We start from the raw sequence: 23,858 nt of genomic DNA on the forward strand, positions 1-23,858 counted from the left end.
TGCCGACTCCTGGGGTACTTTGGCTTGACGTTTAAAGAGGCTGTTACTAGCTGTGTCTTAAGATTGCGCATTTTGAATGTGTAGCATTGCAGTTGCTTTCCAGAGGTCTCTGCGTGACTCCAAGGACACAGTGCGGCCCCCAAAGAACCTGGGGCTTGTGTTTTCTTAAGTACTGGATTCCCACTGAGCAAGAAGGTTCCTTTCATAAAGAAAAGTGTGTTTCTTTGCTGGCTGGACAAAGCAGGTAGGCTACTGATGGCCCACGGATCATGCAGAGCCCCCCTCTCTGCAGCGTTCCTCATTCTGGCATTGGACCTGGAGGCACTGGTGAGGCCAATACCAGATTCCTTTGCCTGAACCACTGTCTCTGGGGAATCTTCCTTCCAACAAAAATAAGTAAGTAAAAAGCCTCTAAAATACTCAGTTGAAGGGGCACCTGAGTGGCTCAGTCGTTTGAACGTCCACCTTTGGCTTGGGTCGTGATCTCACGGTTTGTGAGTTCAAGTCCTGTATCAGGCTCTCTGCTGTCAGCACTGAGTCTGCTTCGGATCCTCTATCCCCCGCCCCCTCTGCCCCTCCCCAACTCGTGCTCTCTCAAAAATAAATACATTAAAAAAAATAAAATAAAATACTCAGTTGAAGAAAAGATTGTTCCAGATAATGCCAGAACCTACCTTCAACCCTATTAAATATCAGCTCTTTCCCCAAAACACCTTGTAGCTCACTCGAGCCCCCACCCCCAGCTGCTTGCTTGCACTTATTATCTCCCTGTTAAGGGTGGCAGTTACGGGTATTGACCCTTCTCCTGAGCCCAAGGCGGCCGGCCGGGGGTGCCAGCTCTCAGCTATCTCATGTTTGGACCTGCCAGGCACTCATAGGCTTCTGGGAAGAAGACTGTGTGGGACGATGGAGCCAGATTGGGCTGCAGTGTGAAACCCTCCTGAGCCCTGACAGATTTGGCTAAGGTGGGGGAGGGAGAGGACTCCTCATAAAAATAACGAGAGCTTAAAAAGGAGTTGGCAGCTTGGTATCTGGGGGCTGAGTCTATCCCTCCAGCCGGTGTGCTTCCCTGGGACTGGCTGTTTCCGAACTGCAGGGAGAGCCAGGTGAACCTACCTGCAGAGCATCCTGTTAACTCCTCTCAGCCACTCTCAGGGTGCTCTGGGGTCCACAGGCCATCAGACTCCATCAGCACGGTGCCCCCAGCATTCCAGGGTCTGAAGGCTTTGTTTTCCTTTCCTGGGACTCCAGGCCGCATTATACAGAAACAGGGCAAAATGCACACCAGAACAGTCCCATTTCTGCTGAGAGGCTGTAGATCACAACGGCTAAGAGCGTGGGCCCTAGAGTTGCATAGGCCTGGGTCTGAGGACCAGCATAAATATCCTACTTGTGTGACTCTGAACCTCAGTTTCCTCATCCATAAAATGGGAATAATCATCTCTACCTCAAGGCTGTTGGGCAAGTTAAATGGCAGACTGCATGTAAATGGCCTGGCACATGTAGGAGTTATTCAAGCAATGGTACTTCGAACTATTGCTGTACAAACGTGGTGTGAGGCATAATGGGGGTGTTGCCCTAATTGCTTTGGGGTTAAGCCCTAGTCAAGGAAGATGTCCCCTTCATCTAGTCTGATGGGGAAATGTACACGGCCATCTATTTTTTTTTAAATATATATATTTTTTCAAAGTTTATTATTTATTTTGGGAGAGAGAGAGAGAGAAGGGGAGGGACAGAGAGAGGGAGGGAGAGAGAGAGAATCCCAAGCAGACTGCGCACTGTCAGATGCAGGGCTGGAGGTCAGGAACCATGAGATCATGACCGGAAGTCTGACATTTAAGGGACTGAGCCCCCCAGGCGCCGCAACGTGGGCCATCTTTGATGGGAATGACAAGAACTGGCAAAGACCCCTCTTGCCAGAGTGTCAGGAAAGTGCACAAATAACCTGGGTGGTGGCTGCAGACTCCTTTGATATCCTGAGTCTTCCTGAGGGCCAAGTTCTGCGTGTGGGTGGAAGGGGAGGCTTGCTCTCCAGGTTGCCATAACTTTGCATATGATTTGCATATGCTTGTGGGGCCCCTGCAGTTTCTTCTGGCGTCTCCAAGTTAAAATATTGCTGCTTCTGCAGACAGAACAGATATTGATTTTCTTCTTCTCCGGTTACTTCTCTAACCACTCTGATTGACCGGGCTCCTTCGCCCAGTGAATGGGGGCTGTGAGAGTGGGATGAGGAGGTGGGGGGGGGGGGGGGAAGAGAGGAGAGACGCTGACGACCCTATAGCACATTCTACTCCGTGAACATGAGCCATCATGGGTGATGAGAATGAGCTGTTCCCAGAAGGATGAAGAAAAGACCTAGGGAAGTGTCTCCCTCGGGTGCGTCCTGGTCTGTTCCTTCCCCGCATCCTTGACCTGACCTCTGGTGCCCCAGGTCCACCTGGCCCCGGGATCCAGCGCCACCCAGTGAGGCGGGAGGCGCGGGGTGGGGTGGGGGTGGGGGGGAGTGCGGGCGGGGGAGGGGCGCCGCGACAGCCAAGCAGGGCTTTGGGGAACCTTGCGAGAGGAAGTGGCTTCCGACTTCTCCGCGCGCAGGGCGAGCGGCAGGAAAGGCGCGGGCAGGGGGAGGAGGTGTCGAGATGGCGCTCCGCGCGCGGGGCGGAGGGGACGAAACCGCAGATGCCGAGTGAGCCGGCGAGCGCGGCGCGCGAGGCAGGCGCCCACGTCCCACCCCGGAGCTTGCAGCGCCGGCGGCGCGCGGGGAAGCGCGCAGGTTACGCCGCAGCCCCAGCCGCTCGGGCCCGGGCTGAGAGCCCAGGCGGCCGGCGCCGGGTGCGCCTGGCCCCGTGACCGCCCACCCGCCGGCGGGGCTGGGAGCTCGCGCCCCGCGGGGCCCGGGGCGGGCCCCCCCACCCCCGACCCCAACCCCAACCTCGGCCGTCGCGTGAGCCCGGCCGGTCACACGCGCCCGCTGCCTCGCGGGGCTCCGGGCTAGATGACGGTGGACAGCAGCATGAGTAGTGGGTACTGCAGCCTGGAGGAGGAACTGGAGGATTGCTTCTTCACTGCCAAGACCACCTTCTTCAGAAATGTGCAGACCAAACAAACTCCAAAGGTAAACCTAATGATCGAATGCAAGAGCCGTTCACAGGGGGGGGTGGGGGGGTGGGGGGGGAATAACCTCGGGTCTGGAAGGGAAACCTGCATCCTGGCCGACAGGCAAAGCCATGCGTTACCACTGCCGGTGGCCAGTTGCCCTGGGGACCCTCGTGAACTTGTCTGCTGAGCCGACCTAGGGTTGGATCTGGAGCCCTTCGGGGACCACCAGAAAGCACTGTTCTCTTTTTACTGCCCTTTTCAGTATTTCCTGTCCCTGGACCTTTTCAAAATGGCTCTCTATGACTTGGGGACAGCGCCTGGCTCAGGGTCTGGCAGCCTGCTTACCTGTGCCTGGGGAGGGTGACAGGGTAGCTACTTTTTTTTTTTTTTTTTTTTCATTTAACCCCCCAAACCTGAGCTTTGAAGCTCTAGATGGAAAGTGGATGGCACCCGGTAGGATAAACATTCATAGGTTGAAACTTCCGTATTGTGGGTAGCCAGGAACCATCTTAAAACACAGTTTTAGCAACTTTGCAGAAGTGCGTCAAGTTTTTAGAAGCGAACTATAATTTCTCTTCTACGTCATTGTCCTACGACCGTTTTAACTTACTGGCTTGCTTGGGGTAACCTCAAGGGCGGGTGTATGTGTTTCCTAATGGGGTCCTAGTGCTTCTTGCAGCAACTCTGGACACCCAGCATGCCTGAGGCCCCTGGCCACACCCTCCCAGTTGCCACAGATCACTTATCTGCCACATACTTGGTGGGAGTGGTGGCAGAGCTCTGTTTATTTGTTATGTTATTTAGATGAGAGGGATCCAAGCCAAGCCTTTGGAGAGGTTACCTAAAAGAGACTGTAGACAGAAGTGAGCTGTTAAATTGCACAGGTGTGTGCAGGCTCATCATTAATTTAGCAGTCTTACATGGATAGATTCACGAAAAAACTTCCCCAGGCCTGACTCTGGGGCCTCCTTTGTGAATAATTCATCTTGCCTGTAGGTCCTGCATTTGCTGGGTTCTGACATCACACAAATGTACTGGACCTTTCAATTGTGAGAGGATACCCAAGAACCAAAGGAAAGGTTTTGATTTTAATGTTCGAAGGAATCAACTAAAACAGGTCCCTGGAACCAGCACCTGCTTTCTGGGGCACCCCTTTATGAGGCTGGAGAGCAGGGATGTTTCTGGAGGGCTGGGGGCGGGAGCAGGTAGAGCTGTAGATAGGGCTCATGCAGAACAGCGTGGTTGCAGACGGGAGGTGTCCTGCTCTCTCTTTAGGGTTCTTGCCTCATTGTGTGGACTGCCCCCCAACCCCCACCCCGAAGGTACTCTAGCCGTCTAGGGTCTTTAAGACCGGTGGCTCTCAACCTTAGCCACACACTGGGGAGCTTTAGAAAATGTGGGTACCTGCCCACAACTGGAGAGTCTGACTTAATTGGCTTGGGGGACAGCCTGGGCATCAGGATTTTCAAAAGCTCCCCAGGTAACTCTGATATGCAACTGAGGTACAACCATTGCTCGAGCGAGTTTTGCTGCTGCCTGGGAAGGAAATGGTTCCTGTTTTTAAAACAAAGTTTAGCTGCTGTGCTTACTCCCAGCCAGGCTGTAAGCCCTTGGTCCCAGAAGGTGGGCTTTTTGCATGACTGGGTGGAGGAAGAGGCACTGCAAAGCTGAGGTTTCTTTTACTTGACAAATGAAGGAGGTAGCCGTTTCTGGTATTTCTTGGGAGAGATAGAAATACCATACACGGAAATATGCTGGGGTGGGGTTGGGGGTGGTGGGTGACTTGGTCGTTGGCCCAAACAGCATCCTGTCCTCCTCCCTGCCTCCCAACACTCCTTCCTAGCATCAGTTCTGAAAATACTTTGGTTTGGCGCCCACATCAGCTCTTTCTTTACTCTGTCTAGTTCTTAAATACATTCCCTATCATGACGCCTCTGCATATCTCCCTGCCTCATTTTGCCCAAGCACAGGAGCCCTCGGGGGGGCAGGAGTCCCTTCTAAGAAACTCCTGGGTGAGCCCCGGACAGGGTGATAAGGAGAAGTGCTTCCAAAAGGAAGGGGTTGTAGGCACCCCCACCCCCTAGCCTCGCCCCTGCCGAGCCACTGTATGAGATCTGTGACCCAAGGGCAGGGCTCCTCAGCCTGGACTTGCCTTCAGTGCAGTCCCCTCCGGGGAGGGACAGGGCACCCTCTGCCTGGCAGCGAGACCTGGGGTGGCCCCGCCGGCTGAAAAGGGAGCCGTCTGTCAAGGGGCGTGTGACTGACTCAGGAACTGAGGAAGCTTCATCCAAATGTTTCCTTCTTTCGGCCTTCGAAGTGTTGTTCTGCCTTTAATCACATTTTCAGCTCTGTCTTCAACCTGCTTCTTGGAAAGAGGTTTCAAAGAGATCTGTCAAATCACGACCTCATTCTAACCCCCAACGATGATGCTTTTTTCCTGACTCAGAGATCGCCTCTGAGCGCCTGAGGGGATTCCTCTTTCCTGTCTCCACGGAAAGTGTTTGTGTGTTTCCCGGTGGCTGAGAGACTAGGGCCCCCATTCAGGCAAGGTAAAGACAGCAGCTATAAATAGCCTTGTCAGAACAAACCTGTATCTGCTGCTGGCCGGAGCCTGGCTGGGACCAAGCCATGGGGAAGCCTCGCTGCTGTTCCTGGTGCCACCACCTGGGAGTTGTCACTAGCCCAGCCTCCAAGGAGTCCCTGTCCCCCTTTGGTGGGAGATTGGGGAGTGAGAAAAGCCTCCCCTTTCACAGAAAGGAGGCACCGGAAGGTAGACTGCAGCAGAGAAAGGGGACTGAGCCCTGGGCTCTTGCAGAAAATGGCAGCTGCCTGGGGAGCTGTGCCTCTGAGAGACATGGCCACTGGGCAGCTTCAGGGGGTGAGGCCGTGCTGTCCAGGGACTGTCCCCCTTGCCTGAGCACAGTTAGGTTGCATTTCCTTGGGTTTTCTGTGTCCAAATGAGGCTCCTGGAGGCTTCAGGGAGCACCCACCTGTGTGCCTGGCAAGGTGCACCCTGCCACCCCAGTCTAACATTCTGCAGCCTAGAGGGGTGGGGGCCTGTCCAAGGTCATGCAGCAAGTTTTTGATGGACCCAGGGTTAGAACCTACATCTCTTGCCTCCTGACCCTGAGATTTTTCTGCATTAGTCCTACAAAAGGCAGCATGTGACAGTGCAGGGCCGGTGACGGTGAAGGCAGGCCCTCTGGCCATCCCTGCCATCTGCTTCTTCATCCCTGTCTGGGGTCTGACCCTGGAAGTGGGGCCAGCTTTCACCCGCCAGGTTTCCAAATGCCCACAGGTGGCGGCAGTTTAGGGTTTGGCCTCTGAGCTCTCCTTTCGTGTTCAGCAGGCTCCAGGACCCAAGGACACTGGGGCCACCCCATACATCGGGGTGGCTGCTCCAAAAACACACGGAGCCTACTTCTTGCAGAGTGTCAGAACTGAAAGGGATCCATCTGGTGTGGTGCCCCACTTTACAGATGGAGAAACTGAGGCCCAAAGGGATGGGAGGACTTCACGAGGCCACATGTGTGACCAGGTGGGGCCAGGACTAACACCCTTCTTGGACTCCTTGTCAGGTGCTATGCTTCATCCTCTTCACTCAGTGAATGAGCCAGGACAGTGTTGGGTCCTTGTCCTCTCAGAGCCTCCTACAAAATGGAAAGACCCAAACAACCTTAGGCTCCATCCCATAAGGCACACTAGCCAAGGGGACATTGACTGTGCCTTGAACTGGCAGGGAGTTCCCTGCCATCAGTTCCAAGATCTTGCAACTTTAATCATGTACAAGTTCTTTTTGGTGTCTATCCTAAAATCCTGCTTGTTGTGTGTTTTCTTTGTGCCTATGGAGAGCAGAGGGTTGACTCTGTCGATGGTTGAATGTCCTGAAGCCCACGTGGGACACACTCCCATCCTCCTCCACTTGCACCCTCAGGTTTTCTCTGGTCTGGGTTGACACCACTGCTCCTTGAAACATTCAAGGCAGATGCACAGAGGAAGGGGCTCACAGAGGTCGGAGTAGAAGCCCCTCTGGTTCCGTTCCTGCATTCGGTCTCATCTCCTCACACCTCCTCTCCTCCGTCACCCCCTTCCTGGACGGGGCCTCTGTGGCACTCCGGGGACGTCAGCCAACCCTGATGACCAGTCAGGGAAATACCCATCGCTCTGCCAGCAGCAGACACAGCCCCTGCCCCTGCCCTTCTTGGCATAAGAGAAAAGAATACTAAAAATAAATGTGTTCCAAATGTGAGCAATAGAAATAAAAATAAGAATCTTGAGAACCATTGTTTTAGGTGCTGTCTCAGAAGCCTGCACAGACCAAGGCGAACCTCAAAAGATGTTTCATGCCGGCCCAGCCCCAGGATAGCCCTCGTCTTAGTCCGTAGGCTGTATCCCCCTCCCGTGGAGTTCTTTGCCATTTGCCTTCTCTGGTCCTTCCCAGCGTTGCTTTTCTCCGTGAAGATGGAAAGCCTTCTAAGACCACAAGTCACATCCCCTTCAGCTGCAATGCAGCACCAAGCACTGGTTTCAGAAGCAGAGTTCTGTCCAAGTGCTGGTTAGGTTTAGTTGCTGTGTCTTCGGCATCCTGTATCATCAGGAGAGACTAAAGGTTCTAACGGCCCCTGTTTTTCAGTCATGGAACACAAGAGCAGTTTATTCCCGTCCCGCCCCCCCCCCCACCCCCCACTTTAAGTCAAGTTGCATTGGCAGGTGGGGGCTCAGGATAACACATGGCAGATTTTTGTGGGCCAGGCCCGGAAATGGTGTGTTTCTTACACCCACACGCCATTGGCCAGAACTCAGTCACATGGCCGCACCTGACCACGAGGGAGGTTGGGAAATGAAGTACAGCTGTGAGCCCAGGTGGCAGAGGAAGAGGCTGTGGTGAGCATTCAGCTGTCTCTGCACGCACCCTTCCTCCCACCTTCTCTGCGCAACCGCCTTTGGAAGTTCTGCTCATACTTTCTTGGGGACGGGCCATAGCTGTCTCTCCAGTCTTGTACCTCTCCTTCATCTGTCACCACGGATATGCCGTTCCCGGGATGAGCTCCTGTCTCCCCCTGCTACACTGGCAGCTCCTTGAGGACAGATGCTTCTCCTTACTCAGCGCTTCTCCACTCCTCTGCAGCATCGGAGGCCCCCAGTGCTGCTCCCAGGTGGTCCAGCCCCCTGCCTCGGAGCGCCCTTTGGATCACGTTTTGAAAGTGGAGATTCGCGGGCCCCACCTCAGACTTACTGGATCATGAATCTTTGGAAGTAGGACCACCCTCAAACCTGCCTTCCTCCGGGTGATGAGCCTATTGGTTGAAGTCTAGGAACCACCTATTTAGGAAATATTTAGTAACTTCAGTTGAAATACGAGACGGCATTTATCACAGAGTCCAGAGAGGTTCTTAGGCTGGAAATTGAAGCCAGAAGGTACAAGGATCTGTCCCTGGCCACACAGCTAAGTAGCGACAGAACCGAGGCCTCGGGGCCCCTGGGGCCCCATTGTTCTCCCTACGACCTGCCGAACAAGGCTGCTGGAGTGGCAGCCTTTTGCCGTTGTGACCGGCACGTGCTGTAATGGAAACAGCACAGACCCATGAGCCAAGTCCTGGCTTGTCATCCCCGCTGCAGCTCGTAACTGAGGAGCTGTGGCCAAGTCTCTTCATCCCTCCAGGCTGGGACCTTCATTGTCCTTCCCACGACAGCACCTGTGGGAGGAGCCTGTCCTCATTTTCTTCCCCAAGAGTCCCTCGCCTCTTTGCACAGGAGCAGACCCTTCTCACCACCTTCTCATGGAGTTTAGGTATTGACGACCAAGCTCTAAGTTGTAAGGGCTTCCCCGGCGTGGGGGCAGGAAGAGGGCCTACATGAGTGACCCCAGGGGCCCTCCTCTACGACTACTTGGGACTCAAGACATCCTCACCTCTGTGTCCAGATGCCTCCCCTCCGGCCCACCCTTCCTTCTTCACAAGTTGAAACCATTTACTCTGCCTCAGCTGGCTTTTCCCTGTAGAGCAATTCCAGTTACAATTTGGGGCACCTGCCACATCCATCCATCCAGGCAGTTAAGGAGAAAGGAAGAAAGATTACACACTAGAATCAAATTCCAGCTCTTAGTTCACAATGTCAGGTTGGACTCTAGATCCAGCTTCCAGCCCGTGAGCTTGGGAGGGTGGCCCCACTGGGCTCAGGCTGGGTGCCCAGGAGCCTGGGTTCCCTTCTGTCTTCCACTCTCGACTCATCAGGTAACCCACACCCGTGTACTTTCTGGCTTTGGGATCCTTCTGTATGAAGGACCCAGACCTGTCCTCATTAAGGGCCTTGGTTTCCTCTTCAGTCTACCTGTAAAAGAAAGTGGGGACCCAGGCCTGGCCTGGCATATATTCCCTGGGGAAAGAGGACAGGATAACTTTGCCAAGAATCAGGAGCATTGAGGGGCACCTGGGTGGCGTAGTCGGTTAAGCGTCCGACTTCAGCCAGGTCACGATCTCGCGGTCCGCGAGTTCGAGCCCCGCGTCAGGCTCTGGGCTGACGGCTCAGAGCCTGGAGCCTGTTTCCGATTCTGTGTCTCCCTCTCTCTCTGCCCCTCCCCTGTTCATGCTCTCTCTCTGTCCCCCCAAAAATAAATAAACTTTGAAAAAAAAAAATTAAAAAAAAAAAAAAAAAAAGAATCAGGAGCATTGAATTTCAGGGCCAGGAGGACAAAGGGAGCTGTAGGGACAGAAAACTCTGGATCACTGGGCCTGTGGCTTCTGTCCGCGGTGCTGTCCTCTCTTCTCTTCTCCCGCTCCACCCCAGCTTAGCTTAGTTTAACACTCTCCAGCCTATGTCCCCCATCTATCTCTCTTCCTGGGTCTAGAACCAAATGTTCTGTCGCCTTTTGGAGGGCTCCCATGCCCCTTGGACAGCTAAAATTTAATATATCCGGAAACAACTCATAGTTCTGCCCATAACTGATTTCTCTTGGTATCTCTGCCTCACCCTCGCAGTCACCTACCTTTGAAACCCCGGCGTCTCCCCCTCCTCCCTTGTGTCCACTCCGTCACTGTGGGTTCTGCCTCCAGTGCTGCAGATGCCAAACCTCTCCTTTCTGTCCCCTGCCCTGTGTTGGGTGACCATCACCTCTCACCTGTATACTCCTGGAAGTCACCCAACTGCTTTCCGTCCCGTTTCTTCCCCTTTTGTACACCCTGCTTACGACTGCCAGGGGCATATCATCTGGTATCACGAAGCCTTCCGAGTCTCCTCCTTGCTTCCAGAGTGAAGCCCACACTTGGCTCCTGTTCTTATATAGCCTCCCAAACCCTGCAATACCTGGCCTCAGTCAAACCATTGTGTTTTTAACTTTCAGCACTGAGCGCCAGGGGTGAGGAGGACAAGGACAGATAAAACTCAGTCTCTGCACTTACAGACCGATGTTGTGCAACAGACCCCAGTTCCTCCCCTCCTCATCCATGAAGTGTCTGGATGGGTGGGGGTCGCTGGGCGGAGGGACGGCCAGGTGAAAGACACTCTGCACGTGACACATGACTTTCATTAGGATGTGGCAGCCGCTCCCGGGACCGGGAGCTGGAGGGGCCGGCTCCCGGGATCAAGGGGTTTGGGCATGAATAGCCTAGGAGGTGGTGAGGGCAGGCTGGCAGCAGACTGGCAGTGATGGGGCTGCGGCAGCCGCTGGGAGGGGCGCGGGAGATTACCTTGACCTCTGAAAGGCGTGTACTCCCCGAGCTGGAGCAGACTGCCAGGAGTCATTGCAGCCATTCCCCTGTTTCCAAGCAGGCCTGCAGGGAATCCAGCACAGGCAGGGGAGGGGAAGCTGTACTCATTCCCGCCATCGTCCTCCAATTCATTTCTCAGCCCTTCCTTGCCCGCGGTGCCATACGACGCGATTCCAGCTGCTTGGATCCCTGCTCCACGGGGCACTGTGAGTGTAGGGAGGGCAGCAGCCCAGTGCCAACTGGTCCTGACAGACCACACAGGCAGAATTTCAGTTGTTGTCAAGCCAAAAGATTGGCACCTTCAATGAGGTCGTATGTGAAAGAGGGCTAGCCAGGGGGGAGGCCCCCACCCCTCATTCGTCCCACTCCAAGACACGTGCTCTTCCCACTACACACTTGGCGCTTTGGGTGAGAGTCGAGTTTGAAAAGCTCCAAATGAGCTCCAGTCACCCATCTCAAACTCTGTTGACACCCCGTAGGAAGCGGGGTTCTCATTCAGCTAGTTCCCTGAAATCCAGGTCAATTCTTCCTGCTCTGGTCTTGGGAAATCTGGCTCACCATACTCCGCTATCACCATTGCATCAACCTCCAGTTCATGAGCCCCTCAGTGTCCTTCTCATCGCCTGGCGGTCCCCCAGTGTGAAGAGTGGTGTAGAATGGTCCCCCGCACTGTGATGTGGATGACAGGCAGGAGCCGGGTCTGCAGGGCTCTGACCTTGCAGTGGGGAATGTGAGGCAGGTCTCTACTGGCTGGAACACGAGGCGAGGTGGCAGGCAGGGCTAATCTCTACATTCACGCACGCAGGGGAGGTGTGGGTTCGTGAGGAGAATGTGGAAGCTGGTGGGTCTAGGGTGTCTAGAGATCATTTCCCATTGTGCCCACTTCTCTGTGCTCCCCAAACACCAGCATATCTTTTCTATCCCTCCTTTTGATGGGCTGTAATTTTCTGGACAAAGGACCACATCTTGGTCATCATTGTGTCCTCGGCACGTGGTAGGTGCTTGATGCACATTTGGTAAGGAGGGGTGGGCTTGGATCTTCCTTCTAAATAAGAGAGCCCGAAGAGGCAGCAGGGGCTCCCCGGAGGGCCCATGCGCAAACGCTTTAGGGCACGGTATGTGAAAGCTGATCTCCCAGACTGTTTTCAAGGGAAGCTTGCTCAGATTCTGGATGTGGAATCGATGGATTTTTCCAGTTACTGTGAAAAGAAAAATCTCACTGAGTGAGCAGAAAATGCAAGGACAACTTTCCAAACATAGAGCGGCCTCTCCAACCCATCTGTGATTGCTCAGCTGTTTGCCCTGGAGGATGAGGGCAGGCAGGACTGGGTCACTAAGCAACCGGGCCCTGGCACCTGCTGGCAGGAGTTGGTGTGGTCCTTCCTCATGTGGGGCCTGGGAGGGGGAGGGTTGGCGCCCAGGGGCCCATGTGAGGAGGCGGGAGAGGCTTCTGTGATGGGTTTCTTCTCTCTGCCTTTCAGCTGTGGAGAGAGGCAGGTTCAGGGGAAAGAACCAGCATACTTTTCATTTAATTTCCCAGTTTAATTCTAAGCAAGTGGAGACCTTGGTTTGGCAGTCCTGGTAGTTCGAGTATCCTCTGTTGGCTCAGGTGATGTGGGCAGGTGAATCAGTGCTGGGCCTGGGAACCCAAGCCACAAGCCTTCACTGTGTGTGACCTCAGGAAGCAGGCTCACCGCTCAAGTCCTTACTTTCTCCTTCTGTACAATGGGTGACTTGGCCCTCCAGTGAAGAATAAGCGCTAAAGGAGGGCCCAACTTTTGGTTGTGGGACCCCAAGGAGAACTCCCCAGCTTGGGATAATAAAAGACATGGAGATGGGTGATGAATTCTGGCATGGGGATGTGGGGTTCATGACTGGGGTGCACGGAGGTATAAAGACCAGGAGGGGGTCTCCTGGCAAATGGCTAGAATGTATAACAGCGACAGTGAATTATTGGGCCCCGATGTGGTGGCAGGTGCTTTCCGTGCGCAGGCTCAGTTGATCCTTGCAACAACCATCTGTGCTTTCCATCTGACAGTGGGGAAACTGAGGTACCAAAGGGGTCATGCAGTACTAAGGGGCAGATCCAGGATTCAGGCCCAAGTCTAATGCCAGAACTCCTAGCCCCTAAGCTCTGCCGCTTCTCCTAAAGCTCTTTCCAGAATTTTCCTACTTGAAGCCCCAGCAGTGAGGCCCAAAGGTGCCTACCGATGCAACCCCATGTCGGCAGCACCCATCTTGGAACTTCTGAGGATGGTGCTCTTTGCCCGGCCATTCAGGAGGGGGAGGAAACCGAACATCCCTGTCCCCGAGGCTGCGTGACACAGTGAGAGGACACACACTTGAGAAGACTCAGAGTCACTTAATAATCACCTAAGACACGTTTCGGTATCACAGATTAGTCCCCAACATCGATGTGGGGTGGGGTTAGCCAGGCGGACAGCACAGTGACAAGAGGACACGTGTGGGCTGGTGAAGAGGCCCCAGCACCCAGCACCAGCCGGCTTGCCAAGCTGAGGGCATAGGTGGGGTCTCCAGTTAGAGGAAGCCGAGAGGAACTGCCCTCCTTCCCTCGGGCCAGTGCACACTGGTGTCCTGGAGTCCCCAGCCACCCCACCCCTTGTAGTAAGGGTGGGCCATGCAGGCGTGCTGGGCGCTGGGCACTGGCTCCCGCGTGCCGCTCTCCACCTCTGAATTACCCGAATCTTTGACGGCATCGAACGCCCTGTACTTGAAGGAGCTCCAGCGAGCTGGAGCCCGGACGTAGTAGGAGACGGTGCCCCTGCAGCCAGGGCGCCCACGTCCTGTGCGGCCCGGGAGAGGGCCTGCAATTACAACACACGAGCCGGGCTCCTAAAGCCACCCCCCGCCCCCCGGCATGGCCCGTGATTCTGCTGGCTTTGACTCTGTGCTCTCAGAGCCCATGGGATGGTCCACGGAGCTGAGGAGCCCTTTTTCAGAGTGTTCTCGTGCAGGGAGGTCCCCTGTGTGAGAGAGAAGAAGCAGTTTGGAGGTGGCCGTGGACGGCTCTGAAGGCGAGTCAATACCCAGCTCCCAGCGTGATGACTTCAGGAGTATACCATGACTCTGGGGCCTGCAGAAGAAAGAAGACACAGAAACACAGACGTGTTTCCCCAAATCTTCCTCTTGCTGACACATCCACTTCCCTAGGGGTGTATAAAGTTGGAAAGCCGGACATGGCCCCTTGACCGTGGCCAGCCATGATGGGTTGGAGGGAGAGCATCTGAGGCAGGTTGGGGAGTCCCCGCTACTTGGGTCACCTGACAACTCCGGCTGCTTCAGAATGGGGGTGCTTGGGCCTCTTCGTCCCGAGACTCCTTCAGATCTCTAAACCCAGGCTTCTGTGTGCCTGAGCACCTCTCTAGAGAGCCACCTGGGAAGCTCTACGACCCTCCCCTCACTGCAGAGCTCCTCTGTTTGGATCAGCCCTAGTGTCCTGCCCTTTGTTAGTGCACGCAGGAGAGTGGCCTGTGGCCAGGAAGAGAGCCTGGCCCCTGGAGGATGATGGGGCCTACGTGCTTGGAAGTGGGATCGACTCCTCCCTTGCTTGGAATATAGAAAGTAAGGGACGCTGCCAACTATATGGGAACCAGATGAAACAGGCCGGTTACAAGGCCTCCAGGCTCCTCTGCCCTTGGAATCCTCTTTTTTTTTTTTAATTGTGATAAAATATATGCTACGTAAAATTTACCATCTTAACCATTTTTATGTGTGCCGTTCCGTGGCATGAGGCACATTCACAATGTTGTGCAGCCACCACCACCGTCCATCTCCAGAACTTTCCATCTTCTCCGACTGAAACTCTGTCCCCAGTAGACGGAAGCCCCCCGTTTGCCTCCCCCCAGCGCCCCTGGCAGCCGCCATTCTGCGTTCCATCTCTGTAGATCTGACCGCTCTGGGAACCTCACGTAACTAGAATCATACAGTATTTGTCTTTATGTGACTGGCTTATTTCGCTGAGCATAATGTCTTCAGGGTTCATCCACGTTGCAGCATGTGCCAGAATTTCCTTCTTTTTTACGGATGAATAACATTGCATTGGATGTCTACAGCACATTTTGTTCATCTACCCGTGTGTGCATCGGTGGGTGGCTTCTGCCTTTTGGTTAGTGTGAATAGTGCCGCTGTGAACATGAGTGTCCAAACACCTGTTTAAGTTTTATTCTCATCTCTTTCAGGTGTATGCCCAAAGTGGCCTTGCTGGATAATATGATTCTTAGTGTTTAATTTTTTGAGGAATTGCCATGCTGTTTCCCAGGCGGCTTCAGCATTTTGCATTCCCACCAGCAATGCACAGGCTTCTGATTTCTCCACAATCTTGCCAACGCTTTGTATGTTCTGTGTTTTTGATAATGGCCATCCTAAAATGAGCATGAGATGGCATCTCGTTGTGGTTTTGATTTGCATTTCTCTAATGATTAGTGATGTTGATACATCTTTTCATGTTCTTACTGGCCATCTGTATATCTTTGGAGAATGCCTATTCAAGTCTTTTGTCCATTTTTTTTTAATTGTCTTTTTTCTATGTTGTTGTTGGCTTGTTGGGGTTCTTTATATGTCCTGGGTAGTGGTCCTTTGTCAGACATATGATAAGTGGAATCTTGTTTAAATTGCTTCTGAAAGAGCAGGGTCCAGCCTTCAGAGAGACCGGAGTCTGGGACGGGGTAGTGAGACCCACTCAGTCCCGGCCCACCATCATCCCTGATTCACTGCTTAGTGCTCTGGATCACCCCTGTCTCACTCCACAGCTCTCTGCTTCTGGGTGGTCTGGGAATGCAGGGATGGAAAAGGTAGAGTCGCTGGCTTTGGAGCCAAACTAAGGAAGCAGGGAGACGGAAAGGAGGCTGACCTAGGTGAGGCTGGGTGAGGGGACAGGGACCTAGATGGAAATCCAGTGAGGAAAACTAACCTGGAGAAAGACCTTCTCTTGCCCTAGGAACCCCAAAGGCATGAGAAAATGCCCCAAGGGAAAACTCCTGTGGCCGTTGAAGTAGAATGGGTGTCACCCCCTTCTGCCTGGATTCACACTTGAGACCTCTAAGCTGAAAAGGGGGCTTCAGGAAGGCCCACGGCAGGGGAGAGTAGAGATGGAAGGGGTTTGCATCATCGACGGGGGTCTCCTCTGATTCCCAGTTATTGTCTCACAAGTCAGTAGATGCCGTGGACTAGGATATAGGAGCCTTATGCAATTCTGGAACCTTTGAATCTTCCCGTATTTGTTTGGGGATTTGTGTGCATGTGTGTGTGCACACGTGTGTGCGTGCACATGTGTGTCTTATTACTTCTTTGTGTTTTATTCAGTTGATTAGGTGAATGTTTAATGAGCCCTTCCTGTCTGCCAGGCGCTGTCCGGGGAGCTACATCAGTGAACAGAGCAGTCCCTGTCCTCAGGGAGCTTGCCTTCTGTTATCAAGCTGCAGGGATGTGGGCTGATTGGCAGAGGCAGCCAGGCCACTGTGTCCGGGCCACGGCCAGGCAGGGGTGGCCAGGCAGGGGTGTGGGGGGACTGTCAGGAAGACCTCTAGGGCAGAGTACACGTGCAGCGTTCCAGAGGGCAGAAGAGCAAATGTGTCCCTGGGGCCCACAGTGGCGAGGAAAAGAGAGGGAGGGAGTCCATCTAGGCCTGCGAGGGGTCCCTAGGACTAGGGTAACCAAATATGCTGGTTTGCCCGGGACTGTCCTGATTGTAGCACTGAAGGTCCTGCATCCCAAGAAAACTCTCAGTTCCAGGTCACCCTACCTGGGACTCCGGCGTTGAAGGCACTGCTGACTTCTTCACGAGACACGGGGGCCTATGGTGCCAGAGGGACCCGCGATACTTTAAGGGCCCACAAAAGTGTTTTGATTTCTTTTAAAATCAGGAGGAAGAAATCCTTTGTTTTCTATATAATAATAATATATTTTTGTTGATATCAGTGCTATCAAAAAATAAAATTTCCTATCTTTGTGTTTTTAATGGTGGAAGAGGGGCCCCATAGCACTGAAGACAAAAGTGCTTAGGACACACAGAGTCACCACCTGGCTTTGGCTGAAGGGCCTGTCAGGAGATCAAGGTTAAGGCAAGAGGACTCCCACATTGAGTCAGCCCCACCGCCCAACCTTTCCTCCGCCCTGCCAGACCGATGACCGCTGCCGCTGACGACGGTTACGATGATGGTTCGCTAGCTGCTGTTTCTCGAGTGCTAACTCTATGCGTGCATTGTGCTAAGCGCTTCCAGATGTGCAATCTCATTTCATCCCCGCGACAAGTGTGTAGAGAAGGCCTCGTTACCTGCGTTTCTCAGACGGAAATCCGAGTCTCAGGGACGCTGACTTGCCCACGTGCACAGACAACTGAGGGCACGCCAGTCGTGCAGGGCGGTGTGGTCTGGCGGTGAGGAGCAGGGGCTCTGGGTAATAACACACCACCCTCACTGAGTTATGGCAAAGATGAAATGAGACCGTGACTGCGAAACCCTGGCCTGTTGGCGATTTTTGCTATTATAACGAGGCGCCGCAGGGCTTGAACCCAGGTCACTGTGGCTCCAAGGCCCGCGGGGAGCTGATGTTCTCTGGTCCTGACTCACCCCAGAGGACCCGCCCCTGCTTGTAGACTGAGATGGCCACCTCAGTGAGGGGCACTGTGTGCGGGCTCCAGGACACGCCGGCCGCCCGGGGAGCCCGCTGGCATGGCCTTCATCACGTGCGCACACGCGGAGCTGATCTGGCTGCCCAGAAGCGCCGAGGCTCTGCGCGGACGGCGCCTGCTGTCTGGTGTTCACGGTGCGCGCATCTCTGTCTTCCCTCCGCGGATAGCCTGCGCGCTCCCCAGGACGGGGGCCACAGCCGGCCGCTTTCATGTCCCACGGTGCCTTTCACACTCCCCACCCCATGGGCAACTCAATCAGTTACTGTTGACTGACTGTCTGCGTTGACCATCTGCTCTACAGTTTTGTCTTTGGGGACTTCAGTCTCTTTCCAGTTTCTCATGTCCCACCCCCTTTTTATTTCCTGCTCCTCTACCTCCCCCGCCCTCCCCAGAGCAGCTCAAATTCTGCATGGCTCTGCTTGTAGGGATTGGCTCCGTGATGAAGCCCGCCCCTTCCTTCCTCTGATGGGAATAATCTACTGGAGAACACAGTTCAGGAGTTTCCAATCCTTTTACTTCTGGGACATTGGACAGCTCCATGGAAGGATCTGGGGGAATCAACCCCTTCACTGCCCAGGGTGAGGCTGGGACAATCATTCCAGAACACGGACCATCTGCGACCTGGAAGGGTCACCTGTGGTGAGACCCTGTGGGGCTTCCTCTTTCCCATCTGGTTGAGGCCGTCACCAAGGGACCAATGAGCCTTGAATGTGGTCTGGGCTTTGGGCAGGGCGTTCCCAGACCAGGCAGAGGGGTGTCTGCCCCTTTCCTCTGAGGTTCCTATTCAGGACAGGCTTAACAGAATCATCAGGTGTGTGGGGCCCGTGCCGCTGTTGGGCAGCAGGGTAGGTGCGAGGTGTCCACAGATGTCCTTCTCATGCAGGAAGGCCTCGCCGAGGCTCTCCCCTCTCCCGACACAGGCCTGGGGTTGGTTTCCAAGGGGCGAGAGAGTGGCTGCTGGCAGATTTGCTAAGAGCTGAGAAAGAGGAAGTGTGGCAAAGACTCATGGTGAATGGCTTCCGGGATAGTTTTTGTTTTGTTTCCTTGGGTTGTGTGAGTTAGGAAGGTGTAAAGCTACTTGAGTTTGGCTCACACGGTGACTTACAGACGAGTAGAGAAAGCAAGTGGCCAGTGGTGAGACAAGTAAGGCTGTAGAGGTGAGACGCGTTCTCATACCGTCTTACAACAGTCATTGCCACTGCATTTCGGGCAAGCCCAGCCGTCCTCCGAGGGGCCCCCACCCCCACCCCCAGCTCTCTGAAATAGAAGAGGAAGCAGTGACGAAAGAAGCCACCCTCCGATGTAAACTCGTAGAGCTGCAAAGGGGTCTCACTTCGTGATTTCACAGATGAGGAAACTGAGGCCCCGAGAGGGGAAGTGACTTGCCGGAGGCCGTCGGTCACGACGGTGTTGCACTGGTTCCTACCAGGAAGCCGTAAAGAGCTGAGCCACGGGGCTGGCCAGCCAGCTGAAGCCCGCGGCCCTTGCAGCCCTGCCTTGGCATCAGCCTCTCGGGGTGCCGGTCAGTGCAACATGTCCTGGGCCTGACTGCAGCCCGTGGCGGGGCCCTGGGCCGGGCGCCACCCAGTCTACTCCACCCTCTGCTTGCCTCCTCCTCGGAGGTCACCACGGAGCTCTGCGGAGCCTTGCAAGGGGTAGGACAGAAGCACCATCATCAGACATCAGGTCTGTCTCCCTCCAGGGAGCATCTAATTGGGAAGATGGGATTAACACATGTGAAATAATAATTAAACAATGAAAGGCAGCATATAATTAGATCCAAATGCAGCCGCACAGGCTGTGAAGACACCTCCACGGTCCTTGCAGTAGTGGATTTGTCAGCCAGCAGCTGCAGAGGCCCGTGGCATGTGGTAATTTGCAGCTTGGCGACGACAGGAATCTGAGGCTTCGGGGCCACGGGGCTGGGGTTTGGGAGTCAGTCCCCGAGCCAGTGCGTGAGCCCTGCTGCCCACGGGCATCCCTTCCTCAGCCAGCCTGTTGCCTCCTCATGGGAGACAGAAAGACAGTAAGCACAACTCCAATGAAGCGATGAAGCCTTTGCCCACTTGCACAACATGTCCATTAAGTGAGAGTGAGGACCAGGGGTGTGAGGAAACACAGGAAGTACATGGCTCTCGGCAAGAGTATCATTCAGAAGAAAGGCAGCATCCGGTACAAACCTGTATATGCCTTCCTCCAATTGGGAATGAAAATGTCGGAGATCTCCTATGGTAGGAGAGTGGAGAGTGAGGACACCGCCATGGGCGATGGCACCAGGGGAGATGGGAGCTGTGTATTCTAAGCAGGAGGAACCGCCCAATGGTGTAGAGCAGAGGTGAGCAAACTACTGCTCGTGCACCGGATGCCATAAATAAAGTTTTACTGAAACACAGCCATGCTTGTCCTGCGGCTGCTTTGTGCTACAGTGGCAGAGTTAAGTAGTTACAACAAAGACTGTATGGCCAGCAAAACCTACAGTATTTACTACCTGGCCCTCTGCAGAAGAAGTTTGCCAGCCACCAGAGCCAACAAACTCTATGGCATGGTGGTCAAGCCTGATTAAGTGCTCAAGGAAAATGAGAAATGAGACTGGCTCATAGGGGTAGGACTTTGTAAGCCTGGGATGACCGTAACCATATGTGCCTTTGGATGGGTTTGATAATTTCCAAAACGGTTTTTGCACCCATTATCTCATTTGGTCTTACCTTGGCATGAATCCTATCAGGCAATAAAGGATTTGTATTTCAAATTGACAGATAAAGCTGAGGCTTAAGGAGGTTATTGGATTTCCTCAAGATCACTTAGTAATGGGGGTCAGAACCCAAATGCATGCTTCTGTCCATCCTGCAGGTATTTCCTCAGCCTCTACTTGTTCCGAGCTGCATCTAGGCTCTGGGATGCCGTGATGGATAAGACAGGTATGGGTGCTTCTCTTACGGAACTCAGTCTACACTGAAATCCAAGGCTCATTGCTCTGTAATTCCTAGGGAGAAATAAGATCTTTCCCCCTACTCCTTGTAGGCAATAAGGAGCCATTGAATGTTCTTGAGCAAGTACCTATTATCCATTTCATGCTTGGTGCCGCTGGGCACAGAGAATAAATAGAAGCATGGTGTAGGTCATTAAGAAAATTCACTCTAGCTGAGAAGACAACTCAAGATAGAGAGATAGTCTACTTGGAGGTTAATACAAGTAGATGAGTATTGAAGTGCCAGATGGAATAGTGCTAGCTTTAGGTGTGGGTTCGCTTTAACCTTGCTGGTGCTCAGTTTCCTCATCTGTGAAATGGGCATTCCCATGCATTTGTGGGGAGGATGAAGTGAACTAACACATGCCAAGTGATCAGAGTGCTGCCTGGCATACGTAGCTGGTAAATAAATAAAATAAGGGATGGTCATCATCACCATCATTCAAGGCAGGAGTGGTCAGAGAGGCCGGGGCAGGTTGAAGGACCTCAGGTGGGCAGATGGGAGCAATACGATGAAAACATCATGAAGGGAGAGGAGGCTGAGGAGTTTAACAAGAGGGAGAGTGAAATTTTTGGCAAAAATGAAGTTTGTGTGACTCGGGTCAAGAAAAAAAAATGGCATGAAGGTATCTGATGTATCAGAATGTATCTGATTCTCCTCAGCTCACTGCTCACCCTGGGGCCCCCTTGTTGCTGGGGCTTGGACAGGCTGCCCTGTGTCCACTTGGGGATACTAGAAGCCACAGGACTCACTCAGAGCCTCTTCTTCCCCAGTGACCAAAATCAAGACATGGGTCATTGATTAGAATGCAGTTAGAGCCACCTGGGTTGCTCAGTCGGTTAGGTGTCTGACTCTTGATTTTGGCTCAGGTCACGATCTCATGGTTCCTGAGTTCAAGCCCCAGGTGGGGCTTTGTGCCGACAGCACGAAGCCTGCTTGGGATTCTCTCTCTGCCCCTCCCCCGCTCATGCTCTCTTTTTCTCTCTCAAAATAAATAAATTAAAAAAAAACTTTAATAAAAAAAGAATGCAGAGTTAACCAATGTTTGGGCTTCTTTTTTTTTTTTAAGTTTTATTTTTTTACTTATTTTTGAGAGAGACAGAGACAGAGAGAGAGAGAAAGCATGGGAGGGGGCAGAGAGAGAGAGGGAGAGAGAGAGAATCCCAAGCAGGCTGTGCACCATCAGCACGGAACCTGATGGGGGGCTTGAACTCATGAACCACAAGGTCATGACCTGAGCCGAAATCAGGAGTCAGACCCTTAACCAACTGAGCCACCCACGCACCCCTGGGTTTCTTCTTAAAGTAAAATTCAACTTCAGGTAAATCTGAGACAGGCCTCAGACCACAGGGATGGTCCTCTTAACTTTGATGTTAAGGATAATATTTTCTAATGTTTATTTATTTTTGAGAGAGAGAGAGAGAGAGAGAGCCAGTGGGGGAGGGACAGAGAGCGAGGGAGACACAGAATCCAAAGCAGGCTCCAGGCTCTGAGCTGTCAGCGCAGAGCTCACCATGGGGCTTGAACTCACGAAACTGTGAGATCACGACCTGAGCCGAAACCAAGAGTCTGACGCTCAACCAACTGAGCCACCCACGCGCCCCTGTGATATTTTAATAGAAAAGTTTGAGGATCACTCTCTTGGGGGAGCATTTCTGTTCTGACCCCTAGCAGCTAGCCTCTTCACGTGGCTGTACCCTAATAAACTTAAGCCCTGAGAGGCAACGCAGCCCTTTCCATAGCTTAGGATGTGGGAGCACAAACCTATTTTTCACCAGTGTCTTGGATGTGCCAGCTGCATCGGGAGCAGCTAAACCATCTGCCACCGATGCCAGCGGCTTAATCAGAGCGGATGAATTCCATGCCAGATGCACCGAGATGTGTAAACCCCCTACGAGGGACACCTCGCAGGCCGATGCCGGTATTCGTTCAGTCAGAGTGAGTTCCCGTTCTGTCTCCATCTTGGGCTAACCTAGGAGACAAAACGCTAGCTGCATGGTTTCTAGCTTTGTACCCGTGAACGGAAACAAATCTTTCACTTTGAGGACTTGAAAATCTGGCAGGTGAATAGAAATTGAGGTCTTTGCCTTACTCTCTGAAGATTACTATATTATTGACCTTGTTCACAGAGCAGATACTTCCTTTTAGGTAAACCTCCGGGCAGTGAATATCTGTAGGTGGCCAAGTGTTAATTCTGCTGCTGGATGGCGACCCTTAGGATCTGAAATGGGCTGCGAGGGGTCTGTACCAGTTCTTCTCAAACATTGCTGAACATCAGAATTACCTCTGCCCAGGCTGGACCCCAGGCCATAGATCAGAATCTCCAGGATGGAGCCCAGTGTTTTTAGAGATCCCCTAGATGATTCCGTGTGTAGCCAAATTTAAGAACCATGGGCCTAGGGGCACCTGGGTGTGGCTCTGTCAGTTGAGCATCTGACTCCTGATTTTGGCTCAGGTCATGATCTCATGGTTTGTGGGTTCGGACCCCACATCAGTCTCTGGGCTGACAGTGCAGAGCCTGCTTGGGATTCTCTCCGTCTCTCTCTGCCCCCTCCCTTGCTTGCACTCTCTCTCTCTCTCTCAAAATAAATAAATAAACATTAAAAAAATTAAAAAAAAAAAAAAAGAAAAGAAAGAACCACTGGCCTCGATTCTGTATCATCCCTGGGAAGGAAGGGATTAGTGAGCTCCCGTGGCTGTGGCTGGCTGGCTCGCTGGCTGGCCTGCTTTGGCAGGTGCTTCATCCAATCCATGGGTCAGATCTCGTCTGGCAGATGCAGTCTGGGCGGCAGGCATAGCGGCCCCAGGTGCTGACACACCAGGCTGGGGGACTCCACGTGTTGGCCACACAGGGTTCCTGGCACTTCCGACGGGGCGGGGAGACCAGGATGCCTGTCTTTTGCATCAGTCCTGGAAGGGGTGACCTCGGCTGCTTGCGTCACTTCCCCAGGTTTGTGGCGGGAAAGGGGCGGATTAGATGGGTTATCTGCTGAAGGAAAGGGGAACAGGAAGAAGAAGAAACCTTTAGTCACAGTAGCTCTGCCTCTTGCTGTGTACAGACCCAAGCCCGGAACGATCGGCTTTTGCAAGCTGTGGCACAGCTGCCTTTTCTGACAGGGAAATGGGTGTAGCCAGTTGGAAGCTATGAGAGGAGATCTTTCAGGAGCTTCGAGAGTTTCCTTTCCATCATTTAACTTTTTTTTTTTTTTGTAGACAAGTTTGAGAAAGCTGTGAACTCCTGAGGAGGGGACAGCCTGCGTGCTTCACGGCTGGAAAGGGGGGAGCACATGGTAGTAACCAGATGACTGGTCTTTCTGGCCGGAAGCTCCCAGGGCTGAGCCTCCACCAGGCACACGTGGCCCCATAGGGATGAGCCCCGCTGTGGGGAGGGCTGGGAGGGTTTCTGGGGCAGTGTGTGTCTCCAGGAACTAACTGTGG

The 23,858-nt window shown here is 53.4% G+C and overlaps 1 protein-coding gene across 2 annotated transcripts in view; it reads left to right on the forward strand.

The window, feature by feature from the left end:
- RASSF5 (Ras association domain family member 5) overlaps positions 1–23,858 on the forward strand; it is a 67,038-nt gene that overhangs the window by 34,423 nt on the left and 8,757 nt on the right. The window contains exon 1 of one of the 2 annotated variants that reach the window (XM_043568351.1): positions 2,897–3,112. The exons of the other annotated variant lie outside the window; for it this stretch is intronic. Coding sequence (XP_043424286.1) covers positions 2,993–3,112 — 120 coding nt within the window. The 5' untranslated portion in view covers positions 2,897–2,992. Of the gene's footprint in view, positions 1–2,896; positions 3,113–23,858 lie in introns of those variants that run through there. 2 annotated transcript variants of the gene reach the window in all.

The sequence above is a fragment of the Prionailurus bengalensis genome, chromosome E4, assembly GCF_016509475.1.
Source record: "Prionailurus bengalensis isolate Pbe53 chromosome E4, Fcat_Pben_1.1_paternal_pri, whole genome shotgun sequence".
Classification (NCBI taxonomy): Eukaryota; Metazoa; Chordata; class Mammalia; order Carnivora; family Felidae; genus Prionailurus; species Prionailurus bengalensis.